At 38.7% G+C, this 24832-nt stretch overlaps 1 protein-coding gene across 1 annotated transcript in view; it reads left to right on the top strand.

The window, feature by feature from the left end:
• Slc25a13 (solute carrier family 25 member 13) overlaps positions 1 to 24832 on the top strand; it is a 164519-nt gene that overhangs the window by 132261 nt on the left and 7426 nt on the right. The window contains exons 14-15 of the mRNA XM_090333144.1: positions 6211 to 6351; positions 23032 to 23170. Of these exons, the coding sequence (XP_090189270.1) occupies positions 6211 to 6351; positions 23032 to 23170 (280 nt within the window). The remainder of the gene's footprint in view (positions 1 to 6210; positions 6352 to 23031; positions 23171 to 24832) is intronic.

Genomic DNA, 24832 nt, shown 5'->3' with positions numbered 1-24832 from the left:
AGAGGACTTCTTTTATTCGTGTTACTGAATATCTGGTTCCAGCTCATTAAAACTGTCAGGGATGGGAGTGTGGTGTAGAGGTAGAGTGCTCACCTAGCATGCACAAAGCCCAGAGTTTGATTCTCTGGAAACACATACACAGAGAAAGCCAGAAGTAGTGCTGTGGCTCAGGTGGCAGAGTGCTAGCCTTGAGCAAAAAGTATCCAAGGACAGTGCCCAGGCCCTGAGTTCAAGCTCCAGGACTGGTAAACAACAACAATAATAATTTTTTAAAAACGTTTGTCATACCGATGTATGGCAAGTAGGAGTTTTCAGTTTAAGTAATGTGGACAGTTATATACTGTTGTTTAGCCAGGTTAGGAATCCACATGACAGTGAATCTAATTGTTCCTTATCTACAGTCCTGAGTGCAGTTAATTGTAATGGAGCTCTTACCAGGACACCTACTATGCTGCTGTAGTAACTCTGGACTCTTGTACAGCTCCAACTAAGATGTGTTTTGACTTGGGGGTTTGTATCTTCAATGTGTTAGTGTTAAGCTGAGTAACATCTTTAAGCTGTGGCTCATCTTTAGACACTGTTAGCAACTTCATTTCAGATTAAGGTTATCATAACTTTCACAATAACCTTTGCAGAGCCATCTGTTCCATGAGGGTTTGTACGTTTAGTTTATATGTCAGTACTTGAATCATGTCTCTCTACTTCATTCTGTATCTATCTTTGAAGCACTAGCAGTAAGGACAGCTACTAATTGATACATTTTCCTTGCAACTCAATTATCCCTAATTCTGTGTACCATGAAAACATACTCTTGTTGTTCTGTGCCAGTATTGAGACTTGAGCTCAGAGCTTCAAGCTCTTGCTTTCTCCATTCAGGGCTGGTACTCTTTCACATGAGCCACACCTCTACTTCCAGATTTTTTTCTGGCTAATTGGAAATAAGAATGTCACAGACTTTCCAGCTCAAACTAGCTTTGAACTCAGATCCTCAGATCTAAGCCTCCAGAGTATCTAGGATTACATGAATGTTACTTGTTCATTCCACTCTTAGCTCCACCACTCTTGGTCTTGCTCTCTTACATCTCATACAAGCACTTGGTATCTGTTACATTTGGTATGTGCCCTTTCAACTTGCCCTGCCTTACCTTGTGCAGAATATTCATCTTTATAACCCACGTTCTTGTTAAACATGCAAAAATTGGGATCCTTTTTAAAAATTTCATCCCACTTTCTATTTGGAATGCATGTAGTAGATGCTTAAATAGACACTTATAGCTACTTATGGCTGTGTGTCCTCTGAGGCTCTGTACAGATATAGCCTAAGCTGTTTAAAGGACCCTGTGGTCTCTTTTGCAGTAGTTATCTACCTCTCCCACCCTCTACCTACCTCATTGCAGTAGTAATTTATTTAATTGGGGCCTAGTCTGCTAAAACTCTTAATTGTTCACCCTGCCTCAGGCCTTTCTTACCATATAAGCACTGTGAATACTTCACTCTGCTGTGCAGGAGTCCTCCTGATGCTTGGACACCAATCTGACCATTCTGTTAACCATGTGACCAGCTTTACTCACAGAAACTCACTAGGACTGCATCCATCCATTATGTAGCTGGTTCTTGTATGATAATGCCATTAACATTCCATAATTTAGGTCTACAACCTTTCTGTTGACTGGTTACCATCTTTCATATCCCTTCAGTGCCATTTAGAAAGCCTCTGGTTAGACTTCCATGGTGCCATGAAAAGTGAGGAAGCACCTAGGCTCTGGCTTCCAGCAGCTTTCACTTAGATCCACATTCTACTTTACTGACTCTGTGACTATGGGCAATTTAAATAATCTCCTTACTCCTCTCAACTTGGTTTACAGAATAATACTATTGCCTACCTTATGATATTATAAGAACCTAACCAAAAATCTCACAGTGCCATGTACAGTGTAGATGCTCAGTAAATGATGATGGATAAAGTAGATCTCATCATATTTATTAACCTTATTAAATTTTGACAGATGTGGTATTGGGTCTACTGCTGTACACATTTGGTATACCCTTGTCACAGCTTTTGTGCTGATTCTGCCTAGACTACCTAAATGCTCAGCCCATTTCATTTGCTAGCTTGTGCTTTACCATTTCCCATAACATCCTGCCAAGAGAGGTACTGCCCTCCATCAACTCGTTACCCTGCTTTCTCTGGACCTTAGCCCTTAAAGTGGTAATTGTCTTTTCTCACATACCATTTCCTGTAATTTTTTTTTTGCCAGTCTCTGGGGCTTGAACTCAAAGCCTGAGCACTGTCCTTGGCCTTTCCTCAAGGCAAGCACTCTACCACTTCTGGGTTTTTTCTATGTGTGTGGAACTGAGGAATGGAACCCAGCTCTTGGTGCATGCTAAGCAAGCACTCTACCACTAAGCCAAACTCCTGGCCATGCATTTTTTTAATTAAATTTTTATTGTCATTAATAGTTGTACAAATGAGTTAACATATGCAACAAGTCAGTTTAAGAATGAAATGAATTGTGATCAGTGTCAAACTTTACTTTCCCTAGAAATGATGAAAGTTGGCTTGATGAAGTTCTGTGCTCCGGGATTAGATGTGTAGATATGTAGGATGGTTATGTCCTCCTGGAGGAGAGATCCCTTTATTAATATGTCATAACCTTCTTTGTCTCTTCTCACTGATTTTAGTTTGAAGTCTATTTTATCTGATATGAGGATGGCTACTCCAGACTGTTTGTGGAGGAAACTTTCATCATTTCTTCCCTATTCCTCCCTCATTTCCTATATTTGTGAGTCATGTAGTTATTGTCTTGGACAAACTTCTGGTAGGCCCAAATGAAGTACCACAGATGGTGGTTTAAACAACTGATATTTATCTTCTAACATTTCTAGGGGGTGGAAGTCCAAGATCAAGATGATGTCAGCTGATTTTTCCATCACTTCCTTCCTAGCCACTTTCTTTCTGTGTCTTTACATGGTCTCTGTTTAATTTCCTTTACATGTAAGATTACCAGTGAGATTGGATTAGGGTTTACTTTAAAGACTGCTTTAACTTAATTCCCTTTGTTTTAAGGCCCTAGCTCTATCAATATAGCTCCCATTGTGAAGCATGGGGAATGGGAGAGTCATAATCAACTATTTTCAGCTCATAATAATAGTTGATCTAATCTTTGTATGCCTCAGTTTACTCTTAAGTAAAAACATCTCTTAAATGGATGGGATACAGACACACACACGCACACACACGCGCATGCACACACACAGAGTATGTATAAAGCAATGCACTAATAGAGCATAGTGGATGCTAATGTTCAGCAAATACCCATTAGTTCTAATTTTACTTCAAATTCCTTGAGAACAGAAAGCTCTGGCATCTTTTATCCTTGCTAAGGCAAACTTTGAGTGTGATTACTTCTAAATGTTTGGGGAGCGAATATGTGAGAAAATAATAAAGTTGAAGAAATAAGACTGTGATGTATGTTTCTTTCTTAGAGGGATTCACTAACAAAAGCAATGGAAGGAAACATGCGGAGAACTCAGTGTCCCTACTGCAAACACAGTGTCCCACACTGAGTTCAATATGGAAAGGCTACCCCTCTCCTACTTGCCACAGGTTCTAGAAAGGCATAGGGAAATGATTTATGACAAAACATTACTATCTTCACACAGCCAGAGCTCCCAAGTGATGAGGGACACAAAGACTGTGCACAATAGGCATTCCTGTTCATTGTCTGCCTATTCTACCCACTCAGCTATCTTTGATCTCTACAAAGGAGAAATATGGCAAAGGTACTGTGAATGGATAATAGACCAGGATTTGGAAGTGCAATAGGCAGTATGCTGCTCAGCAATCAAACCGTGGTGATACTCAGACACTGCATCTGATGATAAGCATCTCCTCCCGGTGCCTTGGCGTCTCACATTTCCTTCCAGCCCAACTCCAAAGGACCTGTTGTTTCATCACTGACACCTTGTGCTGCATTGAGTCTAGGTTGTTTCTTTCTGAGTCCATCTGAGGTTATGGGTCCGTTGTTTCTTTTTCCTATAGTCTTTCTGAAGCATCTGTTTCACACACTACTAGGGGGCGTAGAGTATGTTATAGAGAAGAATATAAACATTTTAAACATGTATGAGTTTCTACTGCAGAGGAAATTTTGAACATTTTCCTTAGTATAGTTATTGGCTACATAATATCTCAAAGTATGAACATACTTAACCCATTCCATACCTTTTAATATTCATATTGTGTCTAATTCTACATTTCCAGCTATTGTAAACAACACCCCAAAGATCATCCTTGTGGTTAGTTTTGTTTGGTTTTTAGATCATTTTGTAGTGGCCCATATATAGAGAGTAGAGAAACTACCGTGCAGTAGTTTGGAATTATGTTGACCCAAATTGCCCATGGTACTATGTGGTATTTTCTGAGCCGTGAAATGTCAGCACCACTTGACTTTAGTGACATTCCTGCATTTACAAATTCTAACTTGTGCAGCATACTAATCTAAGTTTGGATAATACAAAAATTTAGTGTTTTGGTGAAAAGTAACAAGTTGGAATATACTAAGAAAAAGAATATAATTGCTTGTAATATAGACTTAGTTTTAAAATGGCTAGATTACCATTTCCAGTATGGTGCACTTGAAAGATTTTGCTGATGATCTTGGAGGTATGGCACCCAGCCATTGCTGTAATGAAGTAGCACACACTATTCAAAGTTGTGTCCATAATTGACTTAATGTATATCTTTACTACTTTGACACCATTTATCTTACATGAAAAGATAATTCTATATACAGGTAACATAGGAATGACATGAGATGGCTGGGAACATGGCCTTATAAAGTGCTTGCCTAGCACACAGGAAAAGCTGGAAGTGGCACTGCGGCCCAAGTGGTAGAGTGGTAGCCTTGGAAAAGCCCATAGGACTGTGGCCAGGCCCGAATTCAAGCCCCAGGACTGGCCAAAAGAAAGAAAAAGGAATGACATAAGAATAATCCTATAAAATGGTATTTTTTTTAATTTACTTAAGTTTACCTGTTTTTCAGGCAATTTTTGAATCATTGCCAGAATCATGAAATCCATTACTTAAGAGCGTTTGTCTCTCTATTCCCTTCTTATTCTGAGGAACAGGTCTGTGTCTATTTTAATACTGGCTGCTTTTGATTTTATCACTACCTTTGTATACTTGCCTTTGATGTTTGTAGTGGCAGATGGTTGTACATCAAAGATTTTTTGGGGGGTGCTTGTGCTGGAATCCAGGGCCCTCCACATGCCAAGAAAATATACTATGACCAAGCTACATCCTCAGTTCCCAAAGATTCCCGAAGAATCTTTTATCATTTTACTATGAGGCCAATACAAGTACTCTGATCTTTTCCCTCTTTCAGCTTCCATGTTAAGAAGTCAGAGCTTGCACATTAAAGACTTTCTATGCAGTGATTGTACTTTGATTCGTTTATAATCACCTACTTTTAATGATAGGGATTGAAACTACAAACTCTTAAAGATAAAATTTATTCATCTGTGTGTGTGTGTGTGTGTGTGTGTGTGTGTGTGTGTGTGTGTGTGTGTGTGTGTGTTCCTGTGCCCATCCTAGACCCAGGGTACTAGTCACTGTCATTGAGCTTTTCTACTCAAGGTTAGTGCTTTTCCATTTAGGCCATAGTTCTACTTTTTTTTTAAATGATTACTGGTATTTTTTAATGAAGAAAGAAAATAAGGGGGAAAACAAGATGATTGGAGGGGAGGGAAAAGGGGACAAGGGAAGGCGTATCAAGATTCGAGAAGTAATGTACTCATTACCTGACGAATGTAACTCTATACATTGTCCTGAAAAAAGAAAATAACATGAAGCAATGGAATGTTTCCCTGTGTCTGAACTTTTCAAATAAAAATTAAAATCAAGAAATAGGAAAAGTTCAGCTGGCACGGTTGGCTCAGACCTGTGATCCTAGCTACTCAGGAGGCTGAGATCTGAGAATTGCACTTCAAAGCCAGCCCAGGCTTGACTGTTTGGAAGTTCATTGGAGATAAGTGTCTCACAGACTTTCCTGCCTGGGTTGGCATTGAATCACTATCCTCAGATCTTAGCCTCCTGAGTAAGTTGGATTACAAACATGAGCCACCAGCACCTGCCCCAGCACCAGCACTCTACTCTTGACCTACCTTAGAATATTCCAGTTTTGACCCCAGATCTTTTCTTTTTCTCTTTAGGCGGGAGGTTCCCAAGTGATCTTCACGAATCCTTTAGAAATTGTCAAGATCCGTTTGCAAGTAGCTGGAGAAATCACCACAGGTCCTCGGGTCAGTGCTTTGTCTGTTGTGCGAGACCTGGGCTTTTTTGGCATCTACAAGGTAATTTTACTTTTAGTCATTATTTGATTACTTTCTCATCTCCTAAACTGGTAGCTATTCTTCCCAATGAGACTAGTTTCTATTTCTACACCTAGAGAAGATGTTCTGCTGGAACCTAAAGGTTATCTTTATGCCAATTCCCACCACCTGCAGAAGACCTGTCTTAATAGATGCAAAAATACAAGATGTCTATGATGTGAATAAGATTGGAGGGAGATACGCTGAGCTCTGGTTTTAAGGAGAAGCTAGTCTAGGGATGTCACTTTCCTAGCATTACAAGACTCCTTGTTCCATCTCCAACACCACAAAACAAAGGGGAGCCCATACTAAGTCATGAATTTATTTTCTGAGCATATGTGTTCTCGTCCTGTCCCCATTTTCTGTATCTATGTTTCATCTTAAGCACTTATTTAGAAACTTCTTTCAGAATGATTACAAAATTTTCAGAGGGTTCTAGAGATTGTTTATTTATAGTCTTCTACCACCATATTGTAAAGGAAATACCAAAATCGTCTGTATATGCCCAGCTCTATTACATCAAATCAAGGTGCTTAATATTTTTCAATGAAAAGGTTTTAAAAAATATATTTCATATATTTTTTAAGTTCTGATTGTATTATCTTTAATTAACTATACAAAGGGGTTACCATTCAACATGTCAGTGTATGAATATAATGCATTTTGATCAATATATCACCCCTTTCATACATTTAATACCTTTATATATTACTTGTATAATTAAGCTTTTAGGGAACATGGGTGAGATTATATACTTAAAGTAGTTTCAGTAATATGTATATAAATGGATAAAATAAATGTTATTCTTGCACTCTACATTAAAATTTTTATTCAGATCATTCATTTGAGTTTTAAATCAGCATTGTAATCACTCTTCACAGCTTCATCCACTGTTGGACCATCTGCTAACATGTGTTTTTAGGTACATTGCTTTCATATTTACTCTAAGCTGTGCAAGATGAGATGCTTATGATCTTCTCATACAATATTATCCCAAGAAATTGTATGCCATAGACATAAGAAGGAAACAGTTGATTTCTTCTGTTCTTTTCTCAGTTCATCCTGAAGGAGTTTAACTGTTCTTTGTAATGTGTAACAACTCCCAGGAATCATTTTTTTAGAGAATTTTTAATTTACTTGTTTTGACATTCATTCATTTTGACATTCAACATTTATAGAGATCCTACTCACAGGTATAATTTGAGTTTTTGTTTTGTTTTGTTTGGGGAACCTGGATGCTACAGATGACCTCAGTAAATATCAAAATTACCTTAAAATAAATTGACCTTATTTTAGGCAGACCTATCTTCCCTAAATGACTTCCGAGATCCAGTGATTGCAAAAGTATCCTCATAATTTAACTTTTGCAACTATCAATATAGATTCTTATTTAGGAGATTGATTTTTTTTTTTTTTTGCCAGTCCTGGGCTTGAACTCAGGCCCTGAGCACTGTCTTTGGGCTTTCTCAAGGCTAGCACTCTACCACTGGAGCCTTAGTACCATTTCCAGCCTTTTTCTATATATGTCGTACCGAGGACTTGAACCCAGGTATTTGTGCATGCTAGGCAAGCACTCTTAGCACTAGACCAAACTCCAGGCCCTAGGTAAATGATCTTAATGAGTGACGATTTTTTATTTAGCATTTGTCATATTGGGAATGCACATGCTGATTTGTTAATTGCATGTAAGATGCTCATTCTGCAGTTGTTTAGGGAATATAGAATCTTATACATAGTTTGTTTACCAATTCATTACCAGGTATAAGAAATAAACATTATTGTCATGTGGCACAGCATAGGCCAGTCTGAAAGGAATCATTCTAAAGTTTTAGGCTCCTGCAGCCTGTAACAGGATGCAGAAGCTTGGCATGTTGACAGCATGCCAAGCAGCCTGTCAGCAGGCTGTCTCGTCCTTGGGTACTGTGGCAGTGACTGTTACCAAAATGTCTAGGTGGATACAATGGTAGGGACTTGTTTGCTATTACAGAAGCAGCTATTAAAATGCCTGCGGACGATCAAGACTGGGATTTAGTGCTTTTTATCTTCACATTACTTCATAATCTTAATTCCCTTTAAGGCGTATGGAAGTAGCTGATATCCTGATCTTGTAGCTGAGCGAGCAGACACTGCCAGCCATGGTATTTGAGCTGAAACTGAAGCTCAGAAGTTGTCTGTTTCTACTTTTGTGTGAAAATTGCTTTCTTGAAGTGAGCAGGATTGCTCAAGTTTGCACAAGAGAGCTCTCCCATATAAAGTTAGTTTAATTACTAGTCTAGTGGTTTAATCTAGTTCAGAGGCATTCCGCAAGACTTGGCACTGGCCTTACCAAATGCTGTTTTTGGTGTGTTGGTAATTACCAAGTGAAGTCACTAGCGCTTTGCGCTGAGTAAAGTTTCATCGCAAGAGAGTGCAGTGCACAGGCAACCCCATCCTTCTGCTGTCCATCTGTATTAACTAAACCCAGAGACCTGAAGGTTGTCATGCGGCAGACATGACCTGTCTGAGGTGTGAGCATTTTGCACCATCACAGTTGTGATCCTCATGTGTGACACTCAACCTTCAGCTTGGTCTTGTGAGTCTGGTAAGGGGCCCACCCCTCTTCATCCTGTCCCAGTGCACTCTCCCCTGAGAGAGTGAGCACTGTTCACATAAGGATTTATCCTTTTAGGGACCCCAATTTAAGCATTGTTGTGTGCCTTCATAGGCTGTTTGTTTCAAAATTGTGCTTTTTAGTAACAAAGCTTTTCTGTTTGTAAGTCTTGGTTAGATAGAAAAGAGCGAGTAGCCAGGAATGACCTAGTACTTTTTAGCCTGGTATGTGTTCCTCCATCTGGGTTTTAGAAAGAGACCCTTGGCCCAGTTTTAGTGGGGACTCCAACCTTCCCTCTGCTTCCAGGGCCCCTTTGTTTTCCTCTTTAACATTATAGTGCCAAACCCGGAGGGTGAGTAGGTGGCTCTCTCTGTGTGTTTAGGCCTGCTGAGCCTAAGCTTGCCTAAATTGGGCTTAACCATGCTTTCTGTTTTTCTCCTGAATTGACTTGCAAAACACCTCGCTCTTCTGTGATTTCACAGTGAAAGGCAATTGGAATACTTGCTTTAGGAATACATTTGCAACTGAAAAATAAGTGTGGCTATGGTAAACATTTCACATTCCAGAAGTTAGAAATAATTTTCTACAAACATTGTGAACTATAAACAAAACATCCTTTTTTCCCAAATGGTAACCTGTTGTAAGATATGCTTGTAACATACAGCAATGCAAGAAAGAGACCATTGAAATAAAGGTAGGATTATTAATTACCTTTGAAACAACTCCTTGAATATAATATAGTTAAGGAGAAAAACGTATACTATTTACTGGTTTTCTTAAGATATATGGTATTCAGCTGGGCATTAATGGCTCACATCTATAATCTTAGCCACTCAGAAAGCTGAGAAGAGTATAGGAGCTCTAAGTCAATCAAGGCAGCAAAGTCTACAAGATTCTCACTTGCATTTAATCAGCAAATAGCCAGAAGTAGATGTATGGCTCAAGTGGTACAGTAGTGGCCTTAAGTAGAGAAAGCAATGGGAGAATGTGAGGCCCTGAATTCAAGACCCCCCTCCACACCACAAACAACAACTGAGTGTGTGTGTATGTGTGCTTGTGTGTGTGTGTGTGTGTGTGTGTGTGTGTGTGTGTGTGTAATTTAGAGGTCTTCAGATGTAGCTCGGTAGAATGGTATTTGCTTAATGAGCATAAGATATGAGGTTCAAGTTCCTACCACAGAGAAAGACAGAAATTCCTCTCTACCCTCCTGTCTTCATTACTGTGCTCCAAGTATACCACTGCATTTCCATCCTTTCACATATTCCAAGTTTTACACTTCTATCTGCAAGCACTCTTACCCTTGGATCTTAGCTCACACACCTCACTTGCTTTCATAGTTCCCATTCCAGTTTTCTTGTCTCTTAACCATTTTACACTTTTCTCTGGATGTTTGTGTCTCTCTAATTAGGATATATTTGATAGCAGGTACTTATTTGTTCACTACTGCTGCTTTGTCACAGTTTTGACACATAGGTAGACACCTGATAAATGTCTATTGAGTACATGAAATTACTCAAATGTCTATTGAGTACACGTAAGCCAGGTGCTTATGTGGTACACACAAGGACATTAGAGCAAAGAAAGTAAAATAACTGACTAATAATGACCAAAGGTCAAAGGTATTGGGAAAATCTCATGTGCAAGGAGGACAGCTGTGTGCGAGATCCCTTTCCAAGTTTCAGACATTCATTCCCTTCTAATGCTTGGGATAGAGAACCAAATCAGTAAGGGGGCTCCATTGGAACCTCACCATCTGTGGAGCAATTGGCTAACTACAGATTCATACAGTATATGCAGTAGTGACAAGTTGTCAGAAGGTATGTGCAGGGATATGTATGAGGTCTATGACTGACTCACAACAAGGCCAAGAACAGGTTTCTGAAGCCTCTGATGCTGAACCCTGATTAACCTGAAAGGCAGAAACAGATGGCCCAACACAAGATAAAGGACTTTCTAGCTAAGGATGGTGATACTGATGTGGACTATGTGGACCTACTATTAACTTTATTATTATAAAGGAGAAGTCCAGAAATAAAAGAGGGTTTAGTTAGATGTTACAGATCTCAGAGCAAGAGCAAGGTTAAGGAACTAAGTGACTAAAGCTTTGCAGACGAATGGGGACACTAGATGTTCTGTGAGAGTCATCTTTGTGCCTAAAACCTTGAGAATGAGTGAGATCTTCAGGTTATGGAGAAAACCCATGGTAGAATGTATAATCCACCCATATTAGTTTCAGGAAGTACAGATGGAGAAGAGAGCAGAAGCAGCTGTCAGGTGGAGACCTAGAATGAACTAAGACATTCACCAAAGAAGGAGATAGAGGAGAGGAGGAACAGTGAGTAGTACAGACAAAAGCAAAAAAAGGACAAAAAAAAAAAAAAAGAACTTAGAACTTAACTGTGCTGGTCAGTAGTTACCTTTTGCGTGTGTGTGCCAGTATTAGGGCTTGAATTCAGGGCCTGGTTGCTGTCCCTTAGCTTTTTCACTCAAGACTGGTGTTTTACCATACCATACCTCCACACCTCTACCTCCAGCGCTGGCAATAGGAATCTCAAACACTTTCCTCCTTGTGATAGCTTTCAGCCATGATCCTCAGATCTCAACTCTGGATTAACTAGGATTGATGTGAGCCACAGGTGCCCAGATAAAGAAATCAATTTTAAATAGAGTAGTAGACTCCCCAACATGAGGAACTATTATCAGAGAAAACTCACCCAACCTAAAAGTTTCTCTGTGAAAGAAAATAACAACTAGAAGAAAAAGTAAAGTCAAAGCATGCTGTTTCAGGGAAGAAAGGAAAAGTTGAAAGATGATGTTGGTTTTAATTTAAGTGTTAGAGATTTAGCTCAGGGCCTCATGCATACTAGGCAAATGTCCTATCACTGAGTTACACTCATGGCCTGATTGCTGTAATTTTATTGGGAAAGCCATGCTGTCTGGAGTCAGTGAAAACACAGTCTCTCACGAATGTGAAACACCTGTAGGTAACAGAATCAAATATGATGGCTAGCACTTCCATAGGTAAGGACAGAGACCGAATTTGGAATGATGTGTGAACTGTAAGCTCATTAGAGGTAATGGTTATTGAGAGTTTACTGCACCTGGACCCTGTGCTGAGGTTGTGTAGGCTTTACCGCATTTAATCCTTTATAGCCTGTGGGCCAGATACTGTTTCTTTTGAAGCTCCAAGTTACAACCAAGGAAAGGCATGATGGGTTTAGGCAATTTGTCAAAGTAATATAGCTTGTAACTCAACTGGCAAGGCTATGTTTCAAGTTCAATGCCATCTCTCTATGAAACCTGACTTGGCACATAAAGATGTGTTGAGCCATGTAAGAGATACTGCATGTATGATGACGTAGATACTCATAAGGTAGTTGTAAGGATTTTTAAAATAACACAGGAAAGCATAAATGACAGAGATTAGCACAGTGCACATGAAGTGCAGTAGTTATTGTCTTTTATTTAGAAATTCAACTAAGGGATTCTAGCAAAAATCTTAGCAAATTGCATTTATTCTGCCCCAGACCTGCATAATTTGAAATGTTGTTTGGCTAGGTATTCTGCTTTGGACCTCAGAATAGCAAATGAAAAGAAAAACACTGTATTTGTGAAGAAAAATACTGTGTTTGTGAAGCAGTAACCAAAGGAATTGAGAGTGTTAAAGAAGCTGATGGGGAGGAAAGAACAAATTCTTAAAAACAATAGCAAATAATTCGTATTCTACTGTTCTTCTGTTCATTCAACAAGTATTTGTTGCAAGTGAGCACTCCATTCTGGATGTAAATGGCATCATTGCCTTCCAAGTAGTCAGTGTTCACAGTATAAACTGTTTTGTTTTGTTTGTGGTGCCAACTCTGGAGCTTGAACTCAGGGTCCGATGTAGTCCTTGAGCTTTTTTGCTCAAGACTAGCTCTCTGTCACTTGAACCACAGCACCACTTCTAGCTCTTTGGTGGTTAATTGGAGATAAGAGTCTCACAGACTTTCTTGCTTGGACCCCTGAACCTTTGGTATTGACCCCTGAGCCTTAGATCTCAGCATCTGGAGTAGTTAGGATTACAGATATGAGCCACTGTTTCCCAGGCTCTTATTTTTAGCCACAGGACTGGCCCAAAAGTAAAAGGGTGTCTAGTGGTAAAAGCTCAAGTCCTGAGGGCAAGCCCCAGAACCAGCACAAATGAAAAGATATCCAGCAATAAAATTTTGCTTTTCCAGTCCCATGCTCCAAATAAGTTATTTTTGTTCTGCTTGCACTTCATTTTTATTTTATTACTTTTGCCAAGTACCCACAGTATTTATCTTTAAGACAGGACTTTTACCTAAACTTCTAGAATATACTTGCCTTCCTTCATGTTAAAAAGTACAGAAATGAGTCAGATGTTGTGGTTCACTCTAGTAACCCTAAGCTAGTTAGAAGGCTGAGAATAGGAGGATGGTTAGAGACTGTCCTCATCAGGAAATTACGCAAGACCCTCTTCTCAAGCAACTCACAGTTGGGTACAATAGTACATGTCTGTCATACCAAGCTGTATGGAAGGCAAAGATTGGGTGCATTGCAGTTCCAATAGAGCCTAGGTAGGACAGGTTAGGCAAGCTAGATTCAGTAGCATGAACCTAGGATCTCAACAGTGGAAAGAAGCCTAACATAAGCAGTTAGAAGCTCAGATATTATATATGGGTAGGAAGCAAGACCCTATGTTAAAAAAATAAATAAAATAACAAGTAAAAACCAAGGCTGGAGGTATGCCTCAAGTGTTAGAACACTATCCTAGCAAGTACTGATTTCTGCATTCAGATTGTCACTGGACTCAGTATTGTTCTCTTACCCAGTGATTTTCCTATTCTACTGTTCACAGAGTTCTCTGAATATATTTTCTAAGAGTGATGAATATGTCTCTGTTTCTATTAAACCATCCTTACATTCTCTGGTTTCTAATTGTGATCAGAATATGTACTTAAGCAGTAGCTGGGTAAGGAAACGTTAATTGTCTAAAACATTAAAAAGATGCTTCTTGTGGCAATCTGTACAATCAGTAACGCAGTTTAGTAAACTTGTATGAATTTACTTAGTGGGACTGAGTTTTTCACTGAGCAAAAGATTGCCTACTGGTGAACTCCAGTGTGATTCAGTAATTTTGTAGCCACTAGTTGTTAAAAGAATGTATCATTATTAACATTGTCTGCTCCAGTAGGACAGTATGTTTTCCATTGATGATGCTTTTTACCCATTTGTTGAAGATCCTTGTGCTGGGTACTGTACACAATATTATATATTATTCATTGAATTTAACTTTAGTGTATATAAAATATATCAAAAAACAACTAAGTTGAGCATCTTCTCTAAAATCATTTTCTGTGTGCTTATTAGGACTGGCAGACCAGATATTTAAACTGATTGCCCAATTAAAACAACTAAAAACATTGGATAAAATATTTTGTATAGTATTTTCAAATGTATGGGTTAGCAAGATAGAAATAATCACTCCATAATTAGATGATGTCAACAGAACTCTAAAAGCTAGCTTTTACTTTGAGGGCATTTGCCATACACTTGACTTCAAGTATTAGTTTCTTAAACCACAGACAATATCTCAATACTGCTTAAAGTGTTCATTCTAAAAGAATATGGTTGATGGATGCTAGTGGGCTTAGTAAGAAAATGTTTATTGTCAGATGCCAACCCTACATTTGCTGATAGCTAGTGTCGCTATATAAAGTTTTTTATATTCTCTGAATATTCTTTATTCAGAATAGAAACTTCTGTATTCTTGAATCTAAACAATAGAAGTGAAGTTGAGATTTCAAAAAGTTATAAGCCTCAGTGGATAGGTAATAGCAATGATCCCTTGCCCTGGAGGTTGTTCCTCCTGTCTCACTGGAGGAACAGAAAGGGGGTTTGGGAAGAAACACTCCCCTAGGAATTAGAAGCCCTTAGCTGGTCTTCTTTCAGTTTGCACACAGAATTTATATTTATTTGGTGATAAGAAAAAAATGTCAAGCTGGGAATTGATTTTTAAATAGTCTTCAGTTGATAGTGTTCATGTGGGTTTGACAAAAACAAACATAAGTCCTCTTGGATCTTTCAAAGAATTTCACAGAAAACATTTTAAGGAAAATAAAAAATTATGATGAGAAATCAAAAATCATGTAAGGAATTACAGGTACTTTGAGATGAGAATTAAATCAACAAGCAGTATTTTAAACCAGAAAAGTTTTCTTTTTCAATCTCAACTACCAGAAATACAAGATGAATATCACTTTTTTTTAAGTTGAGAAGATATCTGTAATGATTTAAAAACTTGAATTCAGATAACTTTAATATTATATTGAACACAGCTGAAGAGAGAATTATTGAACTGGAAGATAAATTATCCAGAATACATTTCTGAGAAACAAATTATGACATAGAAAAAGTTTGAAATGGTCTAGTAAGTATAAAGTAACTGGAAGGAAAAAAAAAAGTGATGGCTAAATATTTTCCAGAACAAAGCTGGGCACCAGTGGCTCACACCTATAATCTTGGCTACTCAGGAGGCTGAGATCTGAGGTCATAGTTCATAGCCAGCCCGGGCAGGAAAGTTTCTGAGATTGTCTCCAATTACAGATAAAACTGAAAGTGATGCTATAGTTTTAATAGGGCTAGCCTTGAGCAAATGTTGCTTAGGGACAGCACCCAGATCCCAAGTTCACTGACCAGGAAAAGAAAAAACAAATACCTCCATACATTAATGTGTAAAGTTAGGAAATATAGCAGACTAAGTTTGGAATGAATAAAAATAATCCAGAGTAAATATATAAGAATTAAACTGCTGAAACAGGTCAGAAGAAAAAGCCAGTTTGCCTTCAAGGGGACAGCAGCTAAACTGAACTAATAGTTATTTTAATAAGAATAATGGGAACCAGGCCTAATAGCACACACATATAATCCCAGCATAACTCTTGTGAGACAGAGGCAGGAGGATCTTGCAGTCCAGGCCAGTGCAATGTGTATACCAAGACGCTATCTCTACCTATAAGTCTCCCCTAAAAATAGGAGTAGTAGAAACCAGAAAACAGTTGAATGATGTGTTCAGTATATGAGATAAAAGTTATTTACAATCCTAATTTAAAATGTATTTTAGCCAGGTACTTGAGCTCTAGCCTTGAATAGAAATGCTCAGGAACAGTATCCAGGCCCTGAGTTCAAGCCTGAGAATACACACACACACACACACGCACACGCACACGCACACGAGAGACTATCCAAAAAGTATCTGAAGGCCTAGCAAGCAGGAGGCCTTGAGTTCCAATCCTAGGTAAAAAAAGGAGGAAACAATGCCTTAATGCATTTGTATGTATGTATGTAGGCATGTATGTATATATAATAAATACCTAATATTTTAAGCTATATTTAAAATTTACAATTATAAAATGTGCTTGTTTTTAAGAGCATGTATTATAGAGAGGCAGGCAAAGATAAAGAGATTAGCTAGGCGCTGGTGGCTCATGCCTATAATCCTAGCTACTCAGGAGGCTGAGATCTGAAGATCAAGATTCAAAGCCAGCCCTGGCACAAAAGGGCCTAAGACTCTTATCTCCAGTTAACCTCTAGAAAATGGGAAGTGGGGCTTGGCTCAAGGGTAGGGCGATAGCCTAGAACTGAAGAGCTCAGGGACCCAGGCCAAGTTCAAACCCCATGACCCACCAAAAAAAAAAAAAAAGCAGAGATTATAAGTTATCATATTAAAATATCTAAGTCAACACTCAGGTTGAAAGTAGACTCTGCAACAAATGGTATAAGTTGAGTAGAGGGAGAAAAGGAAGAAAACAAGTGAAAAAGATGAGCCATCTTGTATGGTTTCTAGTCCTTTTAAGTGATATACACTTTGCCCTGCAGAGCAGCCTGTGGTAACAGGAAAACCATAGGCTGACCAGAGGCATATCCTACTTGTCTTCCCAAAAAAAGGCAAGGGTTGCCAAGATGATTTTTTTTTTGTTTTTGTTAAACTTATAGTGAAATTAAGGGAGAAAAAAAATAGTGGTCTAGTAATCTCAGGACTGTAATAAAAATGAAGTCATTCACATCTGATATTTAAGTTGAAAGCATTTCACTGTTTTTGCATATTAAGTCTGCAGTGGTTCAATGGTTTAACTGGCTTTAACAGCAGTACTAGCTGTGACACCAGAAGTGTTTCTTAATGAGATTCAGAATGGACTCACCCTGTTTAAATCTTGGGCACATGAGGTAAATGCCTTTCCTCTATTGGACAGGAAACACGTTACCAGACTGTGTTACTAAGGGTTAACTGGCTTGGGGAAAACCAAGAATGCTAAGGGATCAAGACATGACATGCTGCCCTTTGTTTGTAGCTCCAGATCAAAATATACAATTATACATGCCAAATAAATTCAAAACCTGTAAGGTAGGAAAAGAGGGGTGGCTCTGACGACAGGTGCCAGAAGCATTAAATAACCTCCTCAGACAAGGTGCACCACTGTTGTCTTAAATGCTGTTGGGTCCCCCAGTCTGGCATTTTCCCCCATGCTAGACAATGTACATTCACTGCTGGAGTCTCTGTTAAGCCTCTGTCTCCCAGACCTGCCGGCTCCTGGTGCCCTGGCTGACACAGAGGTCCCTTTGTGAGTGTAATTACCTTTCCCTGTATTAGAAATCTTCTGTTTAGAGCTGTGTTTGCAGGTAGGGCTAGAATAAGCAGGAATTAGCATGCATAAAGACCTGCCCTGGCCCTGACTCCTTTGTCAGCACCATCCTTCAGGACTAGCTCTTTTCCTACTGTTGAAGTGATTGAGCAGGTGTGATAACCATCCAAGATGAAGACATTTAAAAGAAAAGTCATGGGAGATAGCTGTGGGTGTAGAAGTATGAGGATCCTGTTATGTTGTATTTTGACAATTTCCTGCCAGGTAGAGCTGCCAGGATAAACTTCAGTGGATCATTCCAGCAACTTAAGAATTGATCCAGGGCTTCCAACACAGTGTGTCCACATCAAAAGGGCAGAAGAAGCAGAAGGAATGATTCTTCTTTCATGATAATTCTGTGGCCAGTACCTCTAATCATGTCTAAGTGACTAGCCAGTTGTGGCTTATGAACTTGAAGTAAATCAAGCTGAAAGTTTGAACAAGTCTTCCTAGACCTTAAGTTGAGTGGTTATGGATAGTGTTAGAATTGGAACAGAACCAGATCTCACGGAAATTGGATAGGGAAGGGGGAAAACAAGATGAGAGGTGGGTGTGGGGGGCTGGGAAATGGGGATCAAGACATGTGAAAGGGTATCAATGTATGTGAATTAATGCACCTCCTATCTGGCAAATATCATGTAACCCTTCTATTAATTACAATAAAAAATACGGAAAAAAGAGTAAAAAAATGAATATTTACATATAAGCTACCTGAAGATGCCTTTTATTCATATCTGTATATTAGTAGGCTTTTATTTTTTTAATCTTTTCTTTGTAGAGTACTTTAATGAATACTAAGAGATGAGAATTACATTTTTCCTAAGAGAAGTCAGGCAGCATGATCAAATTATTTGTTCAAACCAGAGAATTGTGTTTTACACTTATTAATTCTTCCTCAAATGACTTTGCTTCGTACAAAGGAAATTTAGGGGCAGTTGGAGATTATGGAAGGGCAGGTCTGCCTATAGATCCAGTAAGATTTCAGACTGGAAAATACAGGACTGTCCTCTAATCCAAGAAGAGTGAAAGTTTGGTTTGAAGTGGTCCATACTTTGTAATTTATTAATTTTTTAACGGCCAGAGTAATTCTTCCAGTGTTGCTGATGCAGGCTATGCAGTATGCCCCTTTTATTCAAAACAGCTTGTTCAGAATGACAGATAACTTGGTAAAAATTATACAAGGAGCAAATAGAATTCAAGTAAAACAGGTTTAGTTTCTGATGTAGGACTGGAGAATGGGTATTCACTACAAAGTGGTGAAATTATCAAGGAATCTGGGAGAGAAACATTTTCTCCCTTGAAACTTTAAAAGGCTTTTCAACATCCTGCTTCCCTTTTTATTGTGTGGGAGCAACAGGTCAGGGATTGCCTTAGGCAGACTTGCAAATTGGCACCTGCCTTTGTCCCTAAGACCTGGAGGAAGTACTGGGGAAAAGGAGGCCAGGGAAATTTAATAAGTCTGTAAGTTCTTCTCCAGCCTTTTGCAAAACTAGCTCTCTGTGGGGATCCGGCTTTGATGCCTGGGGTGCAGGAGAAGTGATGGCTACCTCCTGACTTAGCCAGAACAGGTTTTGTTTTGCTATAGGGAGACACTGAGCAGGTGCTGGGTTGCAGAACAATATAATCCCAGGTGAGGCAGGCAACCCTTCTGGTTCTGTTTATCCCTTGCATTTGTACTATAGTGCTGTAGTGGGTCCTGTGTAGAGTTTTAAGGTTAATACCTTATATGTTCCCAAAGTTCAAACCCACCACTTCCCTCTGATGGTTTGTAACAGGCGAGAAAGTTTCTTTTGCTCATTACATGGATACCAAGCATTCGAAGGGATGGTTTTTACTCCTGTGTATTTTCAAAGCTGAGTAGATAGGTCCAGTGGTTCACCCAGGCTCCTTGAAGGACCCAGGTACTTATTCCTGTGTCCTCACTTTCCTCATGTCCCAAGGATGTACATGAATGATTTCCTGCCTTGTCCTCCTGTACCTGACCTTCTAATGTTTATGACACAGCTCATAAATATGGGTCAGTTTCTTCCCCTTCTCCCTGCCCTTCCCTGTGCCTCTCTCCTTTTCTTTCAACTTCAACCTTCCAGTACAGAATGACATGTTTTGTGTTTTGTTTGTTTGTCTGTTTTTTCTGACTTGAGGCTTGAACTCAGAGCCTGGGCACAGTCCTTGAGCCCTTTTTGTTCAAGGCTAGCACTCTGCCATTTTAAGCCACCGCTCTACTTTTCTTTCTAGGCTGGCTTTGAACCGTGGTCCTCAGATCTCATCTACCTGAGTGGCCAGGATTTTAAGTGTGAGCCAACAGTGCCTGGCAGAATGGCTTATTTTTCCCTCTAGATTTTATCTTGTCTTCAATGAGCAAATATCTTTGAAAAACTAAAGCTGTAGTTTTATTACTTGCATTAGTTTCCTTATAGAAACCTGACAGCATATTCCAAAGCCTTGTATTTCTCAGTCCCCTTAGAAGTTAGCAAACAAAACTCAGTGTTGTGAGGACCAAGTCTTGAGCCTCAGCTGAGAGCCAATTTACTAAGTGTTTTGTAAATTAAATAAAAGCAGATTAACAGTTCCTGGCCCCTAGTTACTTATAATTTGAATAGACAGCCGTGATATAAGGTAGATATAAGGGCATATAGAAAACTCAGAACAATGCGGGCAAGATAGAACCATGTAGAATCCATTCCTGTCTACTACTTCAAAGTTGTTCAATTGAAAGGTTCTTAAAAGTTGTTCAGACTGGGAGCTGGTGGTTCACACCTGTAATCCTAGCTACTCAGGAGGCTAAGATCTGAGGATCACAATTCAAAGCCAGCCTGGGCAGGAAGTTTATGAGACTCATTTCTCCTGTTAACCACTTGAAAACCGGAAGTGGCTCTGTGGCTCAAGGGGCAGGATGCTAGCCTTGATCTGAAGAGCTCAGAAGGAATGCCCAAGCCCAGAGTTCAAGCCCCACAACTTACAAAAAAAAAAAATGTTCATTATGAGGCCAGAAGCATGGCATCTTGGTAGAGTGCTTGTCTAGTATGCATGAAGCCCTGGGTTTGATTCCTTGAAACCAAATACATCAAAAAAGCCAGAAGTTGGTGCTGTGACTTAAGTGGTAGAGCGCAAGCCTTGACAAAGGACATTGCTCAGGCCCTGAGTTCAAGCCCCAGGACTGAGGGGGGGAGTTGTTCAGTAGAAAGGGTAGAATTTAAGGTTTAAATGAATGAGGAGGTGGTATTTAAGAGGTTGTTGTCTTGGCTTAGTGGTCATCAAAGAAGATGTGGGAGTGATAGGTAACCTTGATTAATCAAATATGGTGCATTGAAGCTTTACCAGAAAAGAGTTCAGTTTATCCTCAATAAGAGATTGTGGAATTGAACTTATTGCAAAGCATTGACATGGGTAAGAATCTTGGGGCCAACCATTAGTACTGCCCCCAAATCAAAGATGATTCTAACATTTTTATCAAGTAGAAAGAAATGTAGGCAACATGATTAAAGAAGCAGTGATTAAATTAGACCTGCCAGAAACAAAACAAATTATACATAATAAATTTAAGGACACAAAAGGATTAACCTAGAACTACTCCAGAAAAATTGCAGTTCTGGAGTGTTTAATAATATTTATGTTGACTGAATGTTCCAAAACGTTCACAGTATTTGGCTGTAGGGTTTTCGCAAGTTCTATGGAAAGTTGAATTCTTGATACTTCTCTGTATTTTTGTATGATTAAACACTTCATATTTTATAACCAGAAGGAGGAACGTAAAATGGAAAGTAGTACAGCAAACAAATGAGCTGAGCAAACAAGTTAAAATCTCATTGTAAAATGAGAATGGAATGATGGGTACTATTTTAAGTAATGACACTATGCTGTAGTATGGTTTACCCTCAAAAAAACTATGAGAGGCAGAAAAACTCTTAGAAACCTGACTTTTGGATCTACCTTTGGAGATGTTCTCTGGATAAGCCAAAGACATGACCTTGGGTAAATTTATAAAGTGAGTTTAGGTGTGATGTGTATTTTAAACCTTAAATTTTAATTTAACCCTTTTACAGTTGTGGAGTAGACAAGTATAGATGAATGAGCTGCTTGACAGTTCATGACTCATAAGCACACTAAAGGAGGCGTTTCTAACTCATCTGTGATTGAGCTTACTCAGGAATAGCCAGTGAGCCCACCAATTCTTCACACCATCTAGATTCTAAGCATTTGTTCTAGTTGGAAAGATGAGCCAAATTAAGTTAACCTTAATTAGGCAGACTTCAGTTTTCTGATCTCTATTCAGGCAATTCTCGTTTGAAATTTTTAAAAAAAAAGGACTAAGGGTTTTATAATGCAAAATTTCAATTTGACTTAGGAATAAAATGCATTTATCTGGAAAACAAAACAAAACCAAAGTTATAGTGACAAAGATGTGGTGTAAAGGGACTTTTAAGGGATTAGTACTAGAGAGCCAGCATATGGCAGACACACCTAAAATCTAACACTTATAGACCTTAGTAAATGTCAGTGTTGAATCTGGATGGACTCATTGTTTTCTTTTGGGAATCTCCATATTTTATGGAATTTAGGGTTATTAGAAATCTGTGAAAGAAATGGTATTAAATCATTAAGTGTTGAAAAGAGGTGATTTCCTTCCAGTTCAGCCTACCCAAAATACAATATATGTGTTGTGGTTTTCAGTAGAACATTATATTTCTGGGCATTCATCAATTCTCACGGCCTCAGCATGGCACCAAGAAGTTATATGGTGAAGATTTTGCTGTAGAAGCTCATTGTACTACACAGAGCTCTTAAATGTGTCAAAATTATTGTAAATATTTTAAGACTTAAAGAGCAAGCATTTGTCAATGTTTTATAAACCCTAGATGGTGGGTAAGTATGTGAATAAATTAAGGGGATGCAAGACTTCCTGAAGAGATATATGATTGTTTTACGTATATGTAATTTTTTTTTCTGGCAAAGAGTCCAACACTTTCATCAGATTTTCAAATAATATAAAAACGGGGCCTCCTCCTCCTTTCTAACATGTAGACAGAGGCATCATGATGATTACTGCCCCATCTCTGTTGACTACCAAACATCTTCCAAATGACAGTGACTTGCCACTAATAGGGACTTGAAAAGAATATGACAGCCAGAGTTCCAGGTGTTAATCAGAATCATAGCATGATACAGACTTCTTCACCTCATACAACCAAAGTAATTTTATTTTTTAAAAACAAGAGTCAGACTTGTTACTTGAAGAATTTGGCTTATTTTTTACCGCTCATCTTTCAACTTGTGAGTACACATTTGGTCTTCTCCAGGAATATTTTGTTCTGAGGTAGGTTCCAAAGAAGTTTGATCTTCTCAATGGGATATGTGTTACATGTGGTTTTTCTTCCTTTTGCAAATGCACAGGGTGCCAAAGCATGCTTTCTGAGAGACATTCCTTTCTCAGCCATCTACTTCCCGTGTTATGCTCATGTGAAGGCTTCCCTTGCAAATGAAGATGGGCATGTTAGCCCAGGAAACCTGCTCTTAGCTGGCGCCATAGCTGGTGAGTGCCCTGCGTACAGTTCTGTTGCTTCCTCCTCACCCATCCTCAGTGCCCACTGTCCCCAGCCCCCAACTCTCACCTCATCCTACAACATGCTGATAGATCATAACAGAATACATATGTGTTAACTATAGATTGTTTTCGATAACTGAAAATAAAGACTGAAAAATGAATCTGGCAAATTCAGGCAAGCTTAATTTCTGAAGTCTAAAAATGATTCATTAAATATTGGTTTATTCTGTGGTCTTGTTAGATGGCCAATTCAAGTTTTGTACTATTCCATAATTCCATTTCAAAACATAAGAATGATTCAGACCGAAGTTTTTAGTTTTAAAAAATATTTGAGTACTTATGCCCTGAAGGTATTCACAAGAAATAGTGCATACAAACTTGTGCAACTAAAGCCCTGGTTACTATCATTTAGATAAAAAGAAATGTGGTAGAACCAGAATTGACCTGGACTGATTCAAAACTCATGTTTCTTCTTAGGTTTATGCAGTTAAAGAGATTGAGTGCATATCCACTGAATCACAGAAATGGCTGTGTTCCCAGTGCTGTGGTGAAAATATCAGTAGAAAAAGCAGATATTGATGATAGGCACAGCAGGGATCTATCTTTGTCTATGTTTTGTGAACATCCTTGTCCTAAGACCCTCAAGGCTGAAACAATCTGGATAAGCTCTCCAGGGAACAACAAACATTTAATGAGTTAACAGACCCTAAGGCAGTCATGGGGAGCCTTGCTCCAAGCATTTTTGATAAGGGTACTTTTCTCATCTGATAAGAGGCTAGAGCAATTTCCAAAGAATAGCATGAGCATAAGCCCCGGCTTTGAGATGTTGTCTCAAAACTCCTCTTTTATTCCTTTTATTCTTTTTTTTTAATCCTCTTTTATTATTAATTAGTGTTAACTAGAAACTATTGATGAAGACCTGTAAGGCAGATTTGTTATTTCCTGGCTGCTTAGCAACCCCACTTATATGAGAAGCTGTAAGGCCATAGTTGTGCCTACATTAAGAAAGCAGGATCTCAAGTCTGTAATATAGAATTCCCAGAATTATGTCCAATTCGCTCATCAATTCCCTGTGCTCCACATAGGCCATTTATAATTGTATAAATTACTTGTAATTAGGTAGGACTCCATGAGATGAGAACTCAGTATCACTTACTAGTGTGTGGCCTTGGGCAAGTTACTCAACTGCCCCTAAATCTTACTTTCCTTAGACCATACTTGGACTTATTTAGAAAGTGCAGTTCTGCATCTCAGATAAAAGCACCACTGTAAGGACCTTGATGGAGTGCTTAGTGTGAGGGTTGACTTCAATCTGTGTTTAAGAGAATGTGCCTATCAATCACTTCAAGTATTGTTACATTAGAGATACATTGTAGAAGAGCTCAGATCAAGATCTAGGGCTCTTTCCTGAGCTTCCGTTCCCTCAAATTACCAAAAATATTTAAGTCAATCTTTGAGAAGATAGAAACTGGAAAGCAATTTCATCTCTAGATAGTAGTTTGTTGCACAATTTATACCACAAAGTTGAAGCATTTACTAGTGGGTTATTTTTCCTTGTGATTTTTTTCTTTTGTTTTTATGATTTTGAAGTAATATCACTCATTGTAAAATATTTGTAACATTCTGGAAAGTGCAAATAAGAGAATATTA

This window comes from Megascapheus bottae, chromosome 5 (genome assembly GCF_031878675.1).
Source record: "Megascapheus bottae isolate mThoBot1 chromosome 5, mThoBot2.hap1, whole genome shotgun sequence".
Classification (NCBI taxonomy): domain Eukaryota; kingdom Metazoa; phylum Chordata; class Mammalia; order Rodentia; family Geomyidae; genus Megascapheus; species Megascapheus bottae.
This window is presented reverse-complemented; position numbering and strand designations above follow the sequence as displayed.